The 21007-nt window shown below is 41.7% G+C and overlaps 1 protein-coding gene across 3 annotated transcripts in view; it reads left to right on the top strand.

Moving 5' to 3' along the window:
* The window catches only part of MBOAT1 (membrane bound glycerophospholipid O-acyltransferase 1), a 122237-nt gene extending 102573 nt beyond the window's left edge, over positions 1 to 19664 (top strand). For 2 of the 3 annotated variants that reach the window (XM_025890839.2, XM_073877628.1), the window contains 5 exons: positions 2061 to 2164; positions 5024 to 5088; positions 7478 to 7610; positions 9738 to 9889; positions 16821 to 19664. In XM_025890839.2, coding sequence (XP_025746624.1) covers positions 2061 to 2164; positions 5024 to 5088; positions 7478 to 7610; positions 9738 to 9889; positions 16821 to 16986 — 620 coding nt within the window. In that variant the 3' untranslated portion in view covers positions 16987 to 19664. Of the gene's footprint in view, positions 1 to 2060; positions 2165 to 5023; positions 5089 to 7477; positions 7611 to 9737; positions 9890 to 14183; positions 15459 to 16820 lie in introns of those variants that run through there. The other variant, XM_025890840.2, reaches the window with a different exon arrangement.
* The last annotated feature ends 1343 nt before the right edge of the window (positions 19665 to 21007 follow it).

Here is a 21007-nt window from a genome sequence, read left to right as displayed (position 1 = left end):
TTTCCACTGAGTTTCCATCCTGTTGGCTTGGGAGGATGACCTAGCAGCTCTCAGTACTTGTCCGTCCTTCTAAAAGAAACTAGATCATTTCCCAGTGAAGCCAAGCATAAGATAAGCGGTGTTAAATCTCCAACTATGCCAAAAGGAAAGGAGACAAACCTGGAACAGGTTGTTTTTCTTTAGAGTAACCCTAAAGAAGTCGCTCTGGAGCTGGACCTGAACTTCTGTGGGAAAGAATGAATAGTGCCTCAAGAAATAGTTCTCTAAGATCTCCCCAGATCTAAGGCCTTACAGTGCTGTGATTTAGTTTAATTATTTTTTATTTTAATTCCAGTATAGTTCGCATAGAGTGTTACTAGTTTAGGTATACAATATAGTAATTCAGCACTTCCATACATCACCTGGTGCTCATGATGACAGGTGCACACCTTAATCCCTGTCACCTGTCCCACCTCCCTTCTGTGAACCATCAGTTTGTTCTCTGTAGTTCAGAGTTTGTTTCCTGGTTTGTCTCTTTTTTCCTTTTTTGTCTTGCTGCTTAAATTCTCCATAGGAGTGAGATCATATGGTATTTGTCTGACTGACTTATTTCACTTAGCATTGTAATCCTCTAGCTCCATCCATGTTGTTGCAAGTGGCAAGATTTCATTGTTCTTACGGCTGAGTAATATTCTATTCTATATGTGTATCATCTTTATCCGTTCATCTGTCGATGGACACTTGGGCCGATTCCATAGTTTGGCTGTTGTAGATAATGCTGCTATAAACATAGGGGTACATGTAGCTCTTAGTATGTTTGTACTTGGGGGGCAAATACCTAGTAGTGTGATTACTGGATCATAGGGTAGTTCTGTTTTTTTTTTGAGGTACCTCCATACTGTTTTCCACCGCGGCTGCACCAGTTTGCATTCCTACCAACAGTGCAGGAGGGTTCCTTTTTCTCCACATTCTCACCAACACTTGTTTCTTGTGTTTTTTAGCCATTCTGACAGGTGTGAGGTGATATTTCATTGTAGTGATTTGCATTTTCCTGATGATGAGTGACGTTGAACATCTTTTCATGTGTCTGTTGGCCATCTGGATGTCTCCTTTGGAGAAATGTCTGTTCATGTCTTCTGCCCATTTTTTAATTGGATTGTTTTTTTGAGTGTTGAAGTTTATTTTTTAAAGAAATATTCTAACAGAATTAACTTTAACTAAGTGAAAGAGACAATTAGCCTTTTTGGTCATCATCATAAAAGTATGTTGATTTCATCAGGTCTCTATTTGATTACAACATCACATAATTAAAGAATTAGAAATGTTATACTCACTGCAGGGGGACATTTTCTTATAGTTCCATGAAGTGGAATAAAGATGAAAATGGGAGCTTTCTCAAACTGACTATAGGTAGGATGCTTTGGTAATTGGGTCCACGTGTGGTCTCCGTGGTGGCTGGCCCCAAATTCACATCTCTAGCTCTGCTCTTTGTCTTGTGCTCTAAACTCTTCTAACTGTATCTTGGCAGCCCTGGCTGATACCTACTGGCATGTCATGCTTAGTATGTCCAGAATGAGCTCCAATTTCTCTTTCAGAGCTGGTTCTTCCCCTGACTCCTCGTCCAGAGGAGTCCGTTCTTGTCGAGAGAACTTTAATGACAGCTCTTGGACCTGCCCAAGTCCTCTGGGTTTCCTCTTTCTGCTGGCCTCTGCTTCAGAGCTTAGATGTTTATCTTCTTCCCTTTCTCCCCTTCCATCAAGTGGGTCATGAAATCCTGTTGCTTTGTTCCAGTTCATTTTTCTTGTATCTCATTTTGCATTTTTAGGAGCATCTCGTGCCTTCTGACTTAGCAGGTGCTCACTAAGTGCTAGTGAATGAATAAAAATTAAGCCCGCCAAAGAGCCCAAAAGGTTTCTGTGATTTCTAGTGGTACCAGGTCCTTTCAGTTGTTTTGGTTTCTTTTCCAAGGAGAAACTACTGCCCATCTCTCAGTCTTAAAGCTAGACAGACGTTTAATAATCTTTTAAAGCAGCAATGTGACTTTTGTTCCATATCCTAATGTGTTGTTTTAAAAACCATAGCTGATGCCGTGAATAATGCAGCTGGCTTTGGGTTCAGCGGAGTGGATAAGAATGGAAATTTCTGTTGGGATCTGCTTTCTAACCTAAACATCTGGAAAATTGAGGTGAGTTCATTGTGCTTTTGAATCAAGCTTCCACGGTGAATAAAGCAAATGGTTTGCTTTGCGTTATCCCCGGAAGTTCTTCCTCAGAGCGTCCAAGGGAAAGTGATCAGGGCATGCCTGGTCCAGCAGCTTCCTGGACATTCTGTGTCTTAGAATTTTTCCTGTTTTTTTAAAGATACCTGCTTTCTTGACAGTTGTAATGGTTTAAGGAATGACATGCAGAAATCTGAAAAAGAGCCAGGAAAATCTTTCTGTTGCTTACATTCCTGTTTTCTCAACTAGAAAGTACAAATGTCATTTTCTCTTGTTTCACCTTCTGCTTTCTTCAATCAGTACAGACAGGAAGCTCCGGTATTTAGATTTTTAATATTGCAAGCATTCACTGTGGTTCCTTTTGAACCATTTCTAATCCATTTGCTTTTAAGAAGAATGGTCATGGCACATAGGTTCTAGGCCACTAGACTCTTGTGTGGTTTTTGTCTTTCTCTGGCTTTGTTCGTGGACCACAGCACTGAAGATGTTCTCATCTTCGGAGGGGGGCTCTTTGGGGCCACATCATTCTTGGTTTTCCTGGCGTTGTGAGCCCTTAGAGCAGAGAGGAAGGCCCAGTCTTTGACCCTTTCCTCCTTTCTGCTAGGTGGGAGTAAGGACAATGTTCTCAACTTACAGAAGGGCTGATTCTCTAGCCAGGTGACTCAGATGTGCTGTTGGTCATGGTTTTCCACCCACCACAGAGCAGGCAGGGTGCCACTGGAGAATCTGAGCAGAAGCGGATATGCATTTAGAGCAAGAAACCAGGGATGTGGAGACTGACCATCTGCTTACTGTTAGGTGGACACTCGGCCAGAAGGAGACATGGTGGATGTTCTCCACCTTAACGCCCGAGGCTTCTCTTCATTTTAAATGGCTTAAACCAAGTTGCAGCCTCCAGAACAACCTTTCTCATTTTTGGGAAAACAGTGTAAATAACCTTCAAGGTTCTCCTTTCTTTTCTTTCTTTTCTTTTCTTTTCCTTTCTTTTCTTCTTTCTCTCTCTTTCTTTCTTTCTTTCTTTCTTTCTTTCTTTCTTTCTTTCTTTCTTTCTCTCTCTCTCTCTCTCTCTCTCTCTTTTCTTTCTCTCTTTCTTCTTCTTTCTCTCTCTCTTTCTTTCTTTCTTTCTTTTCTTTTCTTTCTTCTTTCTCTCTCTCTCTCTCTTTCTTTCTTTCCTTTCTTTCTTTTCTTTTCTTTCTTCTTTCTCTCTCTCTCTCTCTTTCTTTCTTTCCTTTCTTTCCTTTCTTTCTTTTCTTTTCTTTCTTCTTTCTCTCTCTCTCTCTCTTTCTTTCTTTCCTTTCTTTCCTTTCTTCTTTCTTTTTTTTCTTTTTTAAAGATTTTATTTATTTATTTGACAGAGAGAGACACAGCGAGAGAGGGAACACAAGCAGGGGGAGTGGGAGAGGGAGAAGCTGGCTTCCCACTGAGCAGGGAGCCCAGGGCTTGATCCCAGGACTCTGGGATCGTGACCTGAGCCGAAGGCAGATGCTTAACAGCGGAGCCACCCAGGCACCCCAAGGTTCTCATTTCTATACAGATGATGATCCAAGAGAGTCCAAATGTGTTATGATTTTGCTCCCTTTTCCCACTAAAATTCTTCTCTTCCTCAAAAGTCTTGGATCACTGCTGGCTGCCTCAGAGCGCTGTGGATACATGTCTTTTACAGTGGTTCCCCTTTGCCTTTGGCTGCCCAGCAGTACACCAAGACAGTCCTTTCACTGTGGGTGTGTGGTCAGAGTAAGGGGCTAAGTTATTAGGTTCTATCTTTATTATTAAAGAAAACCAGAAGGAGGGAGTTTGCATATTCAATAGCGTTGATAGAGAGCAAAGAGCTAAAGAAAACCAAGGAAGTCTGATTTAGTTAAGGTACATTGAAGCTGTGCATATAATATTTTATTAGCCAGCGAAGACATAAATAACACCGTTCAGGGTTTTGAAATAAAAAGTGATAATACAATATCTATCCTCTATCTATTTATAGCTCGCTCCATCCATCCATCCATCCATCTCTCTCCTTCTCTCCAAACATACTATGTTAAGCCAGTATGTGGTCTAAATTGTCTTATGGTTGAAATAGAAAAATGGGGCACTTCCACCTTTATTAGGAATCCTGGTTCTTGAATGCTTGCTTTATGCTTTCTACTACCAGCCTTTGATAAGACCTTTTTCTAAAAATTTTTAAAATTTTTTTAAATTTAATGAGAAAACCCTATTAATGGCTTATTTTAGAATCTCTCATCTTTGGTACCCATATCATTGCCAGTTGGGTGATGTTTGTTTTCTTTTTCATATTGAGACCCCTTCATGCATGAAATCTCTCACTATTCTAAATACAACTGGAAGCATTTGAACCTGAGCAGCTATTTGTAGAATACCTTCACAAGACTGACCTAGTTCACAGCCACGTAGTGAATGATGACAAACGTAGGCTGTCTCCAGAAAGGCCCTAAATTGAAATGATTAAACCTTTCCGGTGGCAAAGCCCCTTTGAGAGAGTGTTTAGTTTTAAAACTCAGATGACTTAGGAAAAAAAATTTTTTCTTAACCAGAGTGGAAGAAAAACCTACAAGACATTCCTTCAATTTTCCTCTAATTTGAAAATACATTTGAGGGAAATGAAGACTTTGCAAGCCAAGTTTTGGTGCAAAGTAAATCTTATAAATACCAGAAAATTTTACTGCGTGGGATGGAACAGCTGATCTACTCTTGATGGAGGAGTCTCTGTTGAAATCACACGTCTCATCTGCCGCCAGGGAAATTCTGGGGACAACTTTCCATTACTTGGGGTATTTTTAAAGCTAATGATAGGTGTTATTTTCTTCTTTCTAGACTGCCACAAGTTTCAAAATGTACTTAGAAAACTGGAATATTCAGACAGCTACTTGGCTGAAGCGGTAAGAAAAATAGAAACGACCTCATTCCTCATGGCACGGGGATATGTTTAGATGGGAGTCACCAGACGAGTGGCAGCTCTGCCAGGCATGATGTGTCACCTGACACTTTTGTTTTGTATTAACATCTATTCCCTAGAAATGGAAAAGTAGAAAAGTAGTAATGTGAGAAGGTTACAATGTAGCATATTTATTTTAGTGGATCGCCTCACAGTGCCATTCCTGTGTACCAACCACTCATTTCCTTGTCACAGCAATCCCCGGAGAGATTGGTAGTTAGCCCCATTTTACAGATGAGGAACGTGACACACACGAGAGGTTATGTCACTTGCCCAGAGTCACACAGCCAGTGAGGACTAGAGAAGAGCCCCAACAGACTGTGTCCAGAGCCAGGCTCTTAAACCTGTGTGTTGTGCCCCCTCTTACCCTAGAGGGAGGGTACATTGCTCAAAGGTCAAGGAGGGTCAATGTCGGCATCATATCACTGACGATCTCCATGTATCCCTAGCATTAAAAGCTTTGTGGTACCCCACATATTTATGCCTTTTCACTCTGTGTTTTTTGTTCATGTTTCTGTCCTTTTGTTTCTCAGCATGTTCCAAAATTGGAAACATAACAATATAAAACTAGTAATATGCTATCCTTGAAGCAACAAACTCTAGCTAGTAAATATTCCTATCTCGTGAGTGCAGGGAGAGTATGAAACTATGAGGCTGGGGATTCTGGTTTTGACCCATAGCATTTTTCACGGGTCACAACATGGGGGTAAGAGACAATAGTAACACCTCCAAAGTAAGCTCATGCACCGTTGTCCGCAAGTTGATCTGAATGTGCAATTTTAGAAAATTTGCACCTATTATTGCTATTAATTTTGTCAATAATTTTTATTTTTTTCACTTTTACTTTTAAAGATTTAAATCTTTAAAAATTTTAGAGTGAGGGAGCACAAGCAGGAGGAGTAGCAGAGAGGGGGAGGGAGAAGCAGGGAGCCCGATGCAGGACTCGATCCCAGGACCCTGGGATTATGACCTGAGCCAAAGGCAGGTGCTTAACCAATTGAGTCACCCAGGCGCCCTTTATTTTATCAATAATTTTAACATAAAACTCTATTTCTGTATATTGGGTAATCCCAATGTACCGAGTCCTACTGTCTTCATTAGGAGTTTATGTTCTAAACATGTATGCTCATTTATAATGAGCACATTATAAATAAGAATTTTAAAAAGTCATTTTAGAAAATGAAATATTTGTACTAAAGATACAGAGTGTAAGAAACAAATACCTGGGCAAACTACCCCATTTCAAAGAAACATTGCAAGTGGCTTCCCAGTCCTGTGTTTCTCTCCCCAAATGCTTTCTCTTTCTTTGTATGAAAAGGGAGCCATAATCCTTAGTTTGGGTTCAGATCAGTTACTTTTGACAACCCATACAGAGCTGGAATGGTGTTAAGTCTTTTGAATTCCTATTTTTTTTTTTTATTTGGGTGCTCTTGTTTAGTGAGCCACGTAGTGCCATTGGCAATTTGTAGATTGAATTTGCTTTAATAAACAACCAAGAGTCAAAGATCTCCAAGGTCTTTGCAGACAATTTCTAGATCCTCACAATGTCACTGTTTAAAGCAAATTCATGGATTGAAATCCAACGGATGCTGGAAGAGCTGAAAAGTCAGTAGCCGACACATTGATTTTGGGCTGGAGTCATTGCCAAGAGAGATGAAAGCGTTTGCAGCACTGCCTAGTTGGGTGGCATGAGGGCCAGGTTGGAAAGATGAATTGAGGACATCCACTTTTTTTTTTTTTTTTAAGATTTTATTTATTTATTTGACAGAGACACAGTGAGAGAGGGAACACAAGCAGGGGGAGCGTGAGGGGGAGAAGCAGTCTTCCCACTGAGCAGGGAGCCTGATGCGGGGCTCAATCCCAGGACCCTGGGATCATGACCTGAGCTGAAGGCAGATGCTTAACCGACTGAGCCACCCAGGTGCCCCGAGGATATCCACTTCTAAAGATGCTGTCCTGATTTTAAAATTTTTAGTGCCAGTGGCACTTACCCAAAAGTACTCCCAGTAGATTAGGGTAGTGGTGGAGTAAGCTTCTATAAGGCAGGAGCTCTTATTATATAGGGTGGCAGCTTGGACTTTTATTAAACATAGTGTGATGGTGTCTAGATCATTTAGTTCCATGCAGGTTACAGCTTCATATTCCTCTCCCCAAATGACTGGACTGTGACTGGACTGTCTGGTAGCATTCAGGATGTGGAGTTCAGGCAGCTGGGATTGCATTGAAAAGTCCCCAATAGGGGACTGATCAGATGATTTTGGTCTGAAGACACAAGTGTGGGTAGATGCTTTTGGTCTGTCCGACCTGTGACTCGTGCCTTCCTCTCTTCATAGAGTATGCTACGAACGGGTTCCATGGTACCCCACGGTGCTAACCTTTGTCTTGTCTGCCTTGTGGCATGGTGTCTATCCTGGATACTATTTTACCTTCTTAACTGGAATCCTCATCACAGTAGCATCCAGAACGGTAAGCTTCTTTTGGTTGTAGGATCTTTGCCTTAATAATCTGATGCCTCTGTGTTTGTCATTAGAGAACTCCTTCAATATATAGGAATTTTGGGCCATAAAATGAACTGTTTTCATGTTATTCACAGACGGTGTTTGCAAAAAGGCATTTTAGGAGTAATGAATGTTTAATACCTTAAGAGATGAAAAAAAATTTTTTGAAGATTTATTTAGAGAGCGAGCATGTGAGTGGGGGGCCGGGGGGCAGAGAGAGAAGGACAAGCAGACTCTGTGCTAAGCTTGGAGCCTGACGTGGGGCTTGATCCCACAACCCTGGGGAGAACATGACCTGAGCTGAAACCAAGAGTTGGATGCTCAACTGACTGAGCCACCCAGGGGCCCCACCTCTATAGAGGCCGAAAAAAGTTTTAATCATTAAACAAAGTCTTCCAAATACAGATGGAAGATTAGTAATTGAGGCTCTGTAGGCTTCATTTTGCTTATACTCATCTTAATTTCTCAGTTCATTATCCTAAGTTTAGAAATAATTCACAGTCTGTGCAGACAGTAAAATTGTAGCCATAGGAACTGTGTTGTTAGAGATTGCTCTAACTTTTCATGTTCTTGTGCCTGATCCAGTAAATTAGTTTTTGTGAAATTCTTTGTGAATTTTATAAATTCGGTTCTCTAGGCTTTTGGGGGTAGCCTTCAGTTTGTCCTAGAGTGTTCCTATCATCTGCTGCTTGTAGAGCAGGATGATAAAGACATAAAAAATATGCCTGTCCTTAAAGAATGAGATAGGCATGTAGGTAAGTCATTACAACGCAGCGTGCTCTGATTGTCAAATAGAGTTTTGTATTTGATTTGGTTGCAATTTGATAAGGATTGTGGCTTTCCTTATTCAGGTGCCAGGAATTTTTAATGACATTTGTCAAACTGTATTTTGGGTGTGAATTTAGGAGCCCCAACAGAGCTATTCACTCATTCTTTAATTCACGTATTCTATGAATATTTCAGGAGCCCGCCTATGTGCCAGTTTGGGTTCTAGGCACACTGGGATACCACAGTGATCAAGAGTCCCCTCCCCACGGAATTCCTGTTTTAGCTAGGTGAATATTTGCTGGAGTATATGTGTGAACAAGAATGATAATTGATTACAACTCATGCTGATGAGTTTACTTTTAAAAGTAAAGTATACATTGTACGTGGGAAACCAAGAACACCTTTTCTCCTCTCCCATTTATCTACCTACTTGGATTATAAAAGAAATGTAAAGAGCAGATGGCCAGGACAAACTAAACCAAGGACCAAAATTTTATTAATCTATCCAGAGTATTATTCCTGAAGATGTCTTTAGCTCTGTGATCTCAGTTGGTATAAAAGCATTGATTTATATAAAGCCTTTCTTTTGCATGGCCTGGACGTATTTTTCACAAATGAGGTCGGTAGGGGGTCGAGAAGGTTGATAGAACAGGATGCCCAGGAGAATGAACTCAGTAGTGAAGTGCCTCAGGGGCTTTCTGATACCTCTCATGCATCCCCCATGGATGGAGCTCTGGCAGTATCTTGAACTTGGGGCCAAGAAGGAGTTTGTAACCTACCGAGGCAGCCCCGGGAAGCCTTTCCTGCTTTGGGGCTGACCTGCCTCTAAGCCAGCCATTGTTTTAGCTATGCCTCTTGTTCTTGGGTCTTGGAATTGGGTGTCTTTCTGGAGGCAAATCTAGTCCCATATGTCAAAAGACCTACAAATTAACTATGGAAAAGCTAGCTTTTCCATAATTAAAATAACAGATTAATATTTCCTGACATGGAATGATTTTTGATCCATTACTAAATGAAAAAAACAGGCTAGAAAATCTGTGCCCTTATTGAGACTACAACTATGGATATGCAGGAATAAGAAAGGCTTGGAAGGATATGTGCCAAGTTTATAAACAGTACTTTTCTCTGAGGAGAGGTCAAAAAGTAAATTCTTTTTTTTGTTTAATTCTTTGAACATTTGTCTACAGTAGACATAAATAAATATATTGATAATAAAAACCACAGTGGTACTTTGGATCACCTATATTCCTGAAGTATAATGCCTACATGCACAAAATAAAAGTCGTTTTTATTTTTCATACCCGCCCCCGGCTTCCTTGGCTTGCAGGTGAGGAACAACTACAGATGTTACTTCCTTTCCTCAAAAGCCCTCAAGGTTGTGTATGATGTGGTCACCTGGGCAGTCACTCAGCTGGCTGTCTCTTACACTGTCGCACCCTTTGTCATGTTGGCAGTTGAGCCAACCATCAGCTTATACAAGTGAGTTTCCATCCTTCTCTATTGCTCTTTGGTACACTGTTCTGTTTTCTCTGTGTTTGACTTGGGGGTTGGTTAATTGGATCACTTGGTATTAAGAATTTCTAAATACAGCTTCAACGTGAAAATGTCCATAGACAGCTTTGGGAGGACCTGGTTATCCCAGGGACCCCAACAGACACACAGCAATACACCGATTTTATTTACTTGAGAAAGAGCTGGAGAGGGTCAGAGGGAGAAGCAGGCTCCCCGCTGAGCAGGGAGCCCGATGCGGGACTCGATCCCAGGACCCCAGGATCATGACCTGAGCCGAAGACAGACGCTTAACCAACCGAGCCACCCAGGCGCCCCACACAGCAGTACATCTGGGCGAAGCTGGTGGGCAGCCTTTCAGATGCCCCTAACATACTGAAGGGATGCTAGGACCGTGAATTTTGAAGGGCTATATCTGGATTATAAACTCAGAGGGTGAAATGTGCTGCCCTTGCCTCTTTTTCCTGGGGGTCAGGCTATGTTGGAGTCTTGTGGGGGAGCATCCTGAGAACAGGACAGAAGCCGACTGCAGCTGGATGGGATGACCTGAGGGGTCTGCGGGTGAGCTTGGTGCTCTAGGGGATGCCGGTGCTGGTGTGCACACAGGGGCTTTATGGTGTGAGCTGCAGGGGTGGAGGGAAGAGATGGCTCACACCAGATACAAGAGGCGTTTTAAAGAATGGGGGTCAGGCCTTTATATTTAACCCCCAGTGGTCCTGAGGAACTGTGAACCTACTCTTGCTTGCTCTTATTATTTTACTGAGGTTGATGTAGTATTTTTCTACTATTGCCAACTGGTGTGTGACCTGTAGCAAGTGATTAACTCTCTCACCTGGCTAGACTGCATCACAAAGCACTGTTGTTAGGAATGAAATGAAGTAAATGTGCAAAGGGCACAGTGCAGTGCCTGGCTTATCGTCTGTACTAGTCAGTGCTGACTTGTGTTATTGAAGGCTTGCGCAGGCTTTTGTAGATGATTCTGAAGTCCTAGCTACGCTCCAAGACTAAACAATGCAAATATGCCCTATTCGTTGGTGGGGATTTCCTGGTCATTGTTGCACTGGTCGGAAATGATCAAAGAAGCTTTTACTACTCTATACACAGCAAGGTCTAGAAGTAGATTTTTTGCCCCCAGGTTATAGGCCAAGAAGGTGGAGGAAAGTATATGCTGCTAGTGAAGTCTGTTCCTGTACCACCAGTTAGGTCATGGGAGTTCTGTCAGTATAATGTGGTAGTTGAGCTGGTTTATATACAGATGTCTCTACACAAGGGATGCCAGAATAGTGGGAAAGAATTCCAGTCCTCAGCAACAAGAGCTCTCCGTGTAGCTGCCACAGAGGGAAGAGCACGAGCCCCTGCAGCTCTGGAGTAAGAACATTGACATTGGGGGTCCCTCTCAAGGTACACCCCTCCCCCCCCACTGCTGCACCTGCTCTGCCCTGGTTCTCAGCTGGCTTTCTTCCTCTATGCCCACCTTGAGGGCAGCCCCCCTTGCACACAGCTCCATCTTCCTTCCCCTCATCTCTGCCCTTCAGCCAATATTTGCCCTTCTCGGTCTTCTCCACTTTAACATCGAGCTGTCTGCCTGGCTTCGGTGCTAATTGTTCTTGTTAGTGCTCTGGTTACAGGGTCTCACAGGTTTCGAGTTGTCTGCTTCTGACATGACCTGCCCCATACCTCCATACGCCCCAGTATTCTAAGTGCATGATACTGCTGAGTGGGAGATTTTTTTTTTCACGTGATTGCAGAAATGGCTGCATTCAGCTCAAAACCATTTAATACCTTCTGTCTGCTGGGCACTGTTCTAGAAGCATTCCAGATCTGTTCCCCACTTGGGACTAATTCTGTAACCAGCAATGAATGGCAGGTGTATGCAAGTCCATTTCTCAGCCTGTCTTTCATTGCTTAGCATTTAAATTTCAGACCTGCTTTATTTTTAAGTGTAGTCAGTTTTCAATCTATAGTGACTTCATAGCTTTAAATTCCTACCTAATCTTAAGTTGTAAATGAGTCCCAAGTGAACACTTAAATGTGTTATGAAAGAACCTGTCTTAGCTCAGGATGCTAGGACTAAGTATAGACTGAGTGAGTTCAACAGCAGACATTTCTCAACAGTTGTGGAGGCTGGGAAGTCCAAGATCAAGGTGCTAGCAGATTCGGTTTCTGGTGAAAGCTGTCTTCCTGGCTTAAGGAAGGCTGCCTTCTTGCTGTGCCCTCACTTGGCAGAGAGAGAGAGACATGAGAGAGAGGGACAGCTCTGGCCCCTGTTTATCTTCTTAGAAAGACACTAATCCCATCATAGGGGCCCCACCCCAAACGGATTACCTCTATTTCTCCAAATACCATCATATTTAGTCCATAGCAGGACCTTTCTGTGAACTCACTTTGAAAAGCAAATCCATATACGTTAAGTAGATGACCCTTTCTTAAATTCAGTGTGTGAGGATGTTAGAATTTGTATAGACATTTTTGAAGATAACGAAGTCCTTGAGAGTGGGAACTATGCCTTATTCATCTGTGCCTCTGGGGTACCTAGTTTTGCCCTAGCATGCTCAATAAATGTTGAGTTTTTCCATAATAAAAAGATGGAATAGGTCTTAAAATTTTAGAGAAATATGGTGGGTCAGAATAGGTTCCTAAACTTTGCAAGGGGTTGAAATATTTTTTCCCTTGACTCCCAAAATGTTTGGCTTTAATCTAACATAATTGTTCCATTGTAGATCTGGCCACGTAGGAAAAGAACAAAGTACATAGGTGTGCAGACTTTGAAATCTATGGCTGGGGTTGCCTGTTGAGAACCCTAGTTTACACCCTGTTGAGCCAGTGTTTCTGTCTGTAACTCTTTCATTCTCAGTGCTCTGGTTTAGACACTAAGTGAGTTGCTCACTTGCCTGGGGCTGTTTCAATTGTAGGAGCCCCCCCCCCCCACCTCACCCCTAGTTTTACTTTCCATGGTTTCAGTTATGCATGGTCAATTGCTCTTCGGAAACAGATGATCCTCCTTCTGATGTATATGGTCAGAAGGTCAGGAGTAGCCCCATGCTACTGATTTAATCATTTCCCATCATCACAAGAAGGGTGAGTACAGTACTGTTGTACTGGATTTTGAGAGGAGAGACCACATTCTCATAACTTATTATGGTATATGGTTATAATTGTTCTATTAGTTGTTAATCTCTTACTGTGCCTAATTCATAAACTGTATGGTAGGTAGGTACATATAGGGAGAAACATAGCATATAGAGGGTACAGTACTATCCACAGTTGGAGACATCCCCTTGGGGGTTTTGGAACATGTCCTCCAGCTCGGTCGGGGGCTGGGGGGGTGGGGAAACTACTCTACCTTACCTCCTATACTTGTTTCCCATTCCCCTGAAGAAAGAGATGCGGGCTTTTCCTTTTTATAAATCCCGGTTTAATGCTTTGTACATCCTAAGCAGTAAATGCATATTGAAAGAATAAGTGAGTGGAGATGTGTTCGCTTGTTAGAAGTCTTGACTATTCTGTAGACATTTTCAGGGACGTTTAGGGGATATGTGAATTATTGGATTCTAATGGGTCTGACCTTGTGATCACAGAAGCTGAGCAATGATGCATGAATGCATTGTGGGTTTTTTTCCCTCCTTTTCACATTATTTTTCCTTTGATCTTCAAAGAGTATTGGAGAAAGTCTAAGTTCAGCCTTTTCAAAAGGATCTAGAACAATTGTACAAATGCGAGCTGTTTCTAATTACATTTACAGATATGCCAGTATTTACTGTCTACATTGTGCTCAGTGTGCTGAACACCACATTTACGCAATAAAAGTCCACAGACTCAAAAGCAACACTTGTTTCTTATTAGTTTGGATGAAAGCTATTTTAAGAGTCATGGAGTAGGTTTTGAAAATCTGGATTCTTTTGGCTCCTCACACAAGAACCCCTTATACTTGAGTACATCAGCTAAAGTTGCATTTGTACAGAATACAGGGTTTGAATTTTCCTGTGTGTCCTTATATTTCGAATATTAGGGGATTCTGGCTGTCAGGGGATTAACGTTCTTAGTTTGCTCATGGCAGTGGGTCTATCTGTAGATGGGCTGCTGGGTTTGCTCTACCCAGTCCTGTGGTTTTGGTCCATCCCTGGCCTGCTCACCTACTGGAGTTTTCATGGGGTGGACTGAAGCAAGCCACTTGCTGGACTGCAGATGATGTAATCACATCCATGCGACATTTCCCATTTGTTTCCTTGTGTGCAATTTAACTTTTGCGGATGTTTTATTCTAGGTCCATGTATTTTTATTTACACATCATAAGTCTCCTGATAATACTCTTTCTGCCAATCAAACCACACGCTCATATCCAGAGGCAGCCTCAGACTCTGAACTCTGTTAATAAGAAAAAAAAAGACTGATACCTCCAAGGAAGCCAAGCAGGTAAAACAGCAAAACATCAGAAAGAGGAGATCAAAGGCTCAAGGGTTCACCAGGGACTTAGAAGTGATGTTTACATGCTTTTTTTTTTTTTTTTTTAAGTGCAGGGAGTATTTTATAAAGCCTTTTCTATGATTAAGTTAGCCATGTCCAGTTGATTTAATATTGCTGAGGACATTTGAGTGGTGTGGAGGAATGTGGAGACTGTGCTGGTGTTGCAGAGACCGTCCCTTCTGGGCTGCTGGGTCTTTGCTTTTCTGGCATGATTTCCAGCCACTGGAACCCGGGCACCTGCTCCAGAAGGCGGAAGGTGGTTGCTGACAGAGCTTGTCTTCCAGAACATACCCACAGTTGTTCCTGGGGAAACCCCAGGCCCTTTGACCACAGCAACTATACAGAAGACCGTGGAGGAGAGGGATCCTGCAAGAAGGACCCAGGAGGACTTGCTGTGAACACTTGAATGGACTGAAAGGCATGCCCTGAAGTAGGCTGCATTTTTTTTTTTTTTTCCAGGGACAGGACTCTTCCCTTTTTTCTTTGAACTGAGCCAAGATCGGAAATCAGAAAGTCTCCTGTGCACATACCCGGGGAGTCTAGGAAGGGCTGTTTTCCATTTCACATGTGCCATCTGCCTTGCCCAGGGTGGCCCTGAGAAAACACCCAAATGTTTGCATCATCAGAGGCAGCAGAATGTCTTAAATAATTTTTTTTTAAAGTAAAGTTATATAGGAGCTTGGTAAGAAGCAACGTTTTTCTTTGCTCCCCTCATTTCATAGAGGGGTGAATGATCATGGCTATGATGCACACGTGGGCTGATTTTCACTTTTCTGATTTTGCACCTGTTTTAGTTGAATCATCATATTGGAAAGCAGACATTGAAAACCATTTTCTATCTTTGTTATGAATGTGCTGTGGTTCCTTTCAGGGACTTCTATTGGGTGATAATTCTATGTGGGAGAAGGAAACATGGTATTGTGCAAAATAATAATGATGCTGATAATTGTATGGTACAATGGTGTGCCCTCATATAAATGCCTTGGGAGGAGAGAATTTGTTCAGATGGTCAAAAATTGGTTTCATACTGAGTGAATACTGTGTTTCTATATAAAGGAAATGTTTCTGAACAGAAGCGTTGTTTTTTTTGTGAGTGGAGACTCGGCATTCTGAAGCACATGTGTATATTTGTGTGTTTCTCTGTTTTAACAAATATGCACAAACTTAAGGTTTTACTTGTTTCAAATTTGAGCATTTACAACATGTTCAATTTGTCCTCTATGTCAGGCACTTGGACAGTTTTGATTTTTAGTTTGATTTTCTATCTTCATTCCCACCTTTGCAGGTAGGCTTAAACCCTTTTTACAGATGAGGAAATGGAGAATCAGAGGGACGTTTGTTAACTGTCCCCAGTCACAAAGTTAGTGAAGGAGCAGAGATTAAAATCCAAGGCAGTCCCAAGAGAGCTGTTGGCAGTTAGTATTTCCAAGAGATATCCTGCTGCTGCTTCTCTTAGGACAATGACATGTGATGTGCTGGTCCCTTGAAGAGTTTATATGGTGCTGGGGGAGAATACTAGAACCTGAACTCTAGGCCTTATGTGAAGTAATGGAAGTTAAAAAGCACATTTTGGCCAGTGTTTGAGGCTCACCCCAATTTAACCAGGTAACGTTGAGGCAATCCTACCTCTCTGGTCTGTGAGGGAGGTTATGGGGAAGGGATGTAGGTGCTTAAAATCTGGGACTTTTTGAGGCTCAAGACCAAGAAAAATGCACACTGGTGAAAATGGTATAGATCACCATGGGCATAAAGTGTATCATCGAGAAATCTTTGAATTTGCAATATGATTTCAGGTTTCACTGTATTTAAACATCTTCATTTCTGAACGAAGAATTTTGGTAGCAAGAAGATTGGTGATCTCTAGGGTGACCAACCATCCTGTCATGCTAGTGACTCTACTGACCCTTCAGTCCTGGGCAAACGTGGAACATTGGTCCCTATAGTGTCTGCTAAGAATCACTTATTCATTACTGAATGGAGTCAAGTTGAAGCCTTTGGAATCCAGGCTTATAGATGTATGTCAGACAGAAATGAACCCTTAGGCACATTTTTCTTATTTCAGGGCTTTATTCAGTGTAGGCATGTTTCCTTTCATGCACTTCACTTTCTTGTGCTTTGCCAATACTGGTGTTTGTTTGTTTGTTTGTTTGTTTGTTTTTTTTTTACAAATTGAAGGTTCACGACAACCAGATGTCAAGCAAGTCCATTGGCACCATTTTTTTCCAACACTGTTGCTTATGTCTGTCACATTTTGGCAATTCTCACAATATTTCAAACTTTTTAATTATATCTGTTCTGGTGATTTGTGATGTTATCTTGTAACTGTTTTAGGGTGCCATGAAGCCCACCCAAATAAGACAAGGAGCTTAGCTGAGAAATGTGTGTGTTCTGACTGCTCCACCAACCAGCTGTTCCCCATTTTTCTCCCTCTCCTCAGGCCTCCCTGTTCGCTGAGACACAACACTGAAATTAGGCCCATTAACCGGACAACGGCCTCCAAGGGTTCAAGTGAAAGGAATAATCACACATCTATCACTGTAAATCAAAAGCTAGAAATGATTAAGCTTAGTGAGGAAGGCATGTTGAACGCCAAGATAGGCTGAAAGGTAGGCCTCTTGCACCAAACAGCCAACTTGTGAATATAAACAAGTTTTTGAAGGAAATGAAAAGTTCTTTTCTCATGAACACATGGATGATAAGAAAGCAAAAGTCTTATTGCTGACATGGAGAGTTTTAGTGGTCTGGAGAAGTCAAACCAGCCATAACTTTCCCTTAAGCCAAAGCCTAAATTCTGTGAAGTCACAGAGAGGTGAGGAAGCTGCAGAAGGAAAGTCTGAAGCCAGCAGAGGTTGGTTCATGAGGTTTAAGGAAAGAAGCCTCCTCTATAAAGTGCAAAGTGCAGCAGCAAGTGCTGAGAAGCTGCCGCAAGTTCTCCAGAAGATTGAGCTGGGACCATTAATGAAGGTGTCTGCACTGAACAACAGATTTTTCAATGTAGATGAAACAGCCTTCAATTGGAACTAAGATGCCATCTAGGACTCTCATAGCTACAGAGAAGTCAGTGCCTGCCTTCAAAACTTCAAAGCACAGGCTGAACCTCTTGTTAGGGGCTGATACAGTTACTAAGTTGAAGCCAACACTCATTCACCATTCTGGAAATCCTAAGGCCCTTAAGAATGATGCTAAATCTACTCTGCCTGTGCTCTATAAATGGAACAACAAAGCCTGGATGACAGTACATGTTTACAACATGATTTCCTGAATATTTTAAGCTCACTGTTGAGACAGGAAAGGTGGAAAAGAAAGAAGGAAAGAAGATTCTTTCAAAACATTACTGTTCAATGACAATGTACCTGGTCACCCAAGAGCTCAGGTGGACGTGGACAATGAGATGAATGTTGTCTTCATGCCTGCTAAAACAATATCCATTCTGCAGCCTATGGATCAAGGAGGTAATTTAGGCTTTTAAGTCTTATTAAGTAATACATTTCATAATGTATAGCTGTTGTAGTTAGTGATTCTTCTGATGGATCTGGGCAAAGTAAATTGAAAACTTTTTGGAGTTCTGGATCAAGATGGTGACATAGGAAGACTCTGAGCCCACCTCCTCCATGGATACATCAAATCTACATCAATTTATAGAGCAATTCTCCTGAAGAGCTAAGGGGTGACTGAACTGCTTCTGTACAGCGAAAGATAAGACCACATAGAGAATAGCAAAAGAAATGGAGACATGATAATGAAGGGAATCCCTCTTCCTCAGTGTTGCAAACTGCAGTGGGGAGGAATGGTATTGAGGGATCTTAAGCAGATTCATTTGCAATAGGGCAAGAAAAAAAGCTATGGTTTAAAAGACCACCTAGGATATAAAGGAACTGGCCCTAGACACTGCCAAATGACTGGGGAGCTGCTGGAACTTTCTCAGGGTTGCATTGGCTGGTGAGTACCATGGTTTGTATTTTCCTTCCTTCCTTGACAGCACAGATGGGAACAGGGTTCTGGCACGATAGCTGGCCTGCCACCTCAGAAAGCCCTGGGCCCCTAGTCCATACCAGCCCCGGATGCTCTGGGCCACAGGAAAAAAGCCATAGCTTGAAGGATCGATTGGAATACAAAGGAGCTAGCCTTAGAATATTGCCAAATGGCAGGGAACTGCTGATGGAAATCTTTAGGTCACAGAGGCTTATGAGCACCCTGGTTAATGTTCCTCCACCACCATGATAGCATGGGTAGGAGCGGGGTTCTGGGCACCCTAGCCAGCCTACCTCTTCAGTGAGCCCCAGGCACCTAGCCCACACCAGTTCCAGCCATCCCACTAAGGTGGCCCCAGCATGGCACACACCATGACACCCCTAGTCTGCACTCACTACAGCCTTAGCTTTCTTATCAAGATGGCACAGGCACAAAGCACCTCAGAACAATCCAGGCCTATCTGAAAAAAAGAAAACCTACAACCAAGAATACCTTGCCTGGCAAGGATATCCTTCAGAATTGAAGGAAAGAGAATTTCTTATGCAAACAAAAATTAAAAATGTTCATCACCACTAAACTGGCCTTACAAGAAATGTTAAAGGTACTTCTTTAAATGGAAAAATGGAAGGCCATAATTAGATGAAAATTATAAATAGAGGTAAAGTGGGACAACATATACATACAATGTGGAAAGGGGAATAAAAAAGTTCTTTGAGAATTTGTTCAAACTTAAGTGACCATCAACTTAATATACATAAAAAAATAAGTAAAAGTGTAACACTGCAGAAAGTCACCAATCATAAGACAGCAAGAGAAGAAACATAGCAAAAGCTACAAAAAAATGACCAGAAAACAGTGAACAAAATAGCAGTAAGTACATATCCATCTATACTCTAGATGTAAGTGGTGGAAGGAGCCAAGATGTCCTTCAACAGATGAATGGATAAAGAAGATGTGGTTCATACATACAATGGAATATTCAGCCATCAGAAAGGATGAATACCTACCATTTGCATCAACATAGATGGAACTGTAGGGGATTATGCCAAATGAAATAAGCAGAGAAAGACAGTTATCATAAGGTTTCACTTATATGTGGAACATAAGGAAGAGTGTGGAGGACCACAGGGGAAGGGAGGGAAAACTGGGAAAAAAATCAGAGAAGGAGACAAACCAGGAGAGACGCTGGACTCCAGGAAACAAACAGGGTTACAGAAGGGAGGGGCCTGGGGGGATGGGGTAACTGGGTGATGGGCACCTGTTATGAGCACTGGGTGTTAAATAATAAAGGCCAAAAGAAAAAAGTCAATGTAAATGGTCTAAATGGCCCACTTAAAAGACATAGGGTGGTTGAATGGGTTGAAAAAAACAAGAGCCATCCATATGCTGCCTATAAGACACATACAGACTAAAAGTAAAGGGCTGAAAAAAATTCCATGCAAATGGAAGAAAAAAACCCCACACCCAATGTAGCAATTCTTATATCAGAAAAAATGGACTTTAAAACAAAGACTCTAATGAGGGACCATGAAGGACATTACATAATGATAAAGGGATCAATCCAACAAGATTTAACAACTGAATATCTATGCACCCAGCATTGGAGCATCTAAATACATAAAGCAAATATTAATAGACATAAAGGGAGAAACTGACAGTAAGATTTTAACACCTCACTTAAATCAATGGATAGATCATCCAGGCAGAAATTCAAAAAGAAACAGTATCTTTGAATGAAACATTACACATGGACCTAACAGATTCGTACAGAACATTCCATACAAAATCAACAGAATACATGTTCAAGTGCATATGCAACATTCTCTAGGATAGATCACATGTTAGGCCACAAAACAAGTCTTAATAAATTTGAAAAGTTTGAAATCATATTTTTCTGACTACAATGGGTTGAAACTAGAAATCAATCATGAGAAAAAAAAAATACAAACACATGGAGATTAAACAACATGCTACTAAACGATGAAGGGATCGATGAAGAAATCAAAGAGGAAATAAAAAAATACATGGAGACAAATGAAAATGAAAACACAACAGCCAGAATCTTTGGGACACAACAAAAGCAGTTTTAAAAGAAATGTAGGGTCATCTGCATGTCTCAGTTGAGCATCCGGCTCTTGATTTCAGCTCAGGTCATGATCTCAGAGTCCTGGGATTGAGCCCCAAGTCAGGCTCCATGCTCAGTGGGGGGTCTACTTTAAGATTCTCTGTCTCTCCCCTTGCGCGCTCTCTCTCTAAAATAAATAAAGCCTAGGGTACCTGGGTGGCTCAGTCAGTTAAGCATCTGCCTTCAGCTCAGGTCATGATCTCGGGGTCCTGGGATCAAGTCTCACGTCAGGCTCCCTGCTCAGCAGGGAGTCTGCTCCCTCTCCCTCTGCCCCTTCCCCCTGCTCATGTTCTCTCACACACACACACACACACACTCTCAAAGAAATAAAATCTTTAAAAAAATGGAAATGTATAGTGATACAGGCCTACCTCAAGAAATAAGAAAAATGTCAAACCTTACACCTAAAGAGGCTAGAAAACAAACCCAAAGGTTAGTAGAAGGAAGGAAATAAAGATCAGGGCAGAAACAAAGATTTTTTAAAACCCACAAGAGATCAATGAAACCAACCAAACTGGTTCTTTAAA

Source organism: Callorhinus ursinus, unplaced genomic scaffold, assembly GCF_003265705.2.
Source record: "Callorhinus ursinus isolate GAN/ISIS: 27379988/994484 unplaced genomic scaffold, GSC_fseal_2.0 scaffold26, whole genome shotgun sequence".
Lineage (NCBI taxonomy): Eukaryota > Metazoa > Chordata > Mammalia > Carnivora > Otariidae > Callorhinus > Callorhinus ursinus.
The sequence above is the reverse complement of the archived record's forward strand: the minus strand, read 5'-3'. Positions and strand labels throughout refer to the sequence as shown.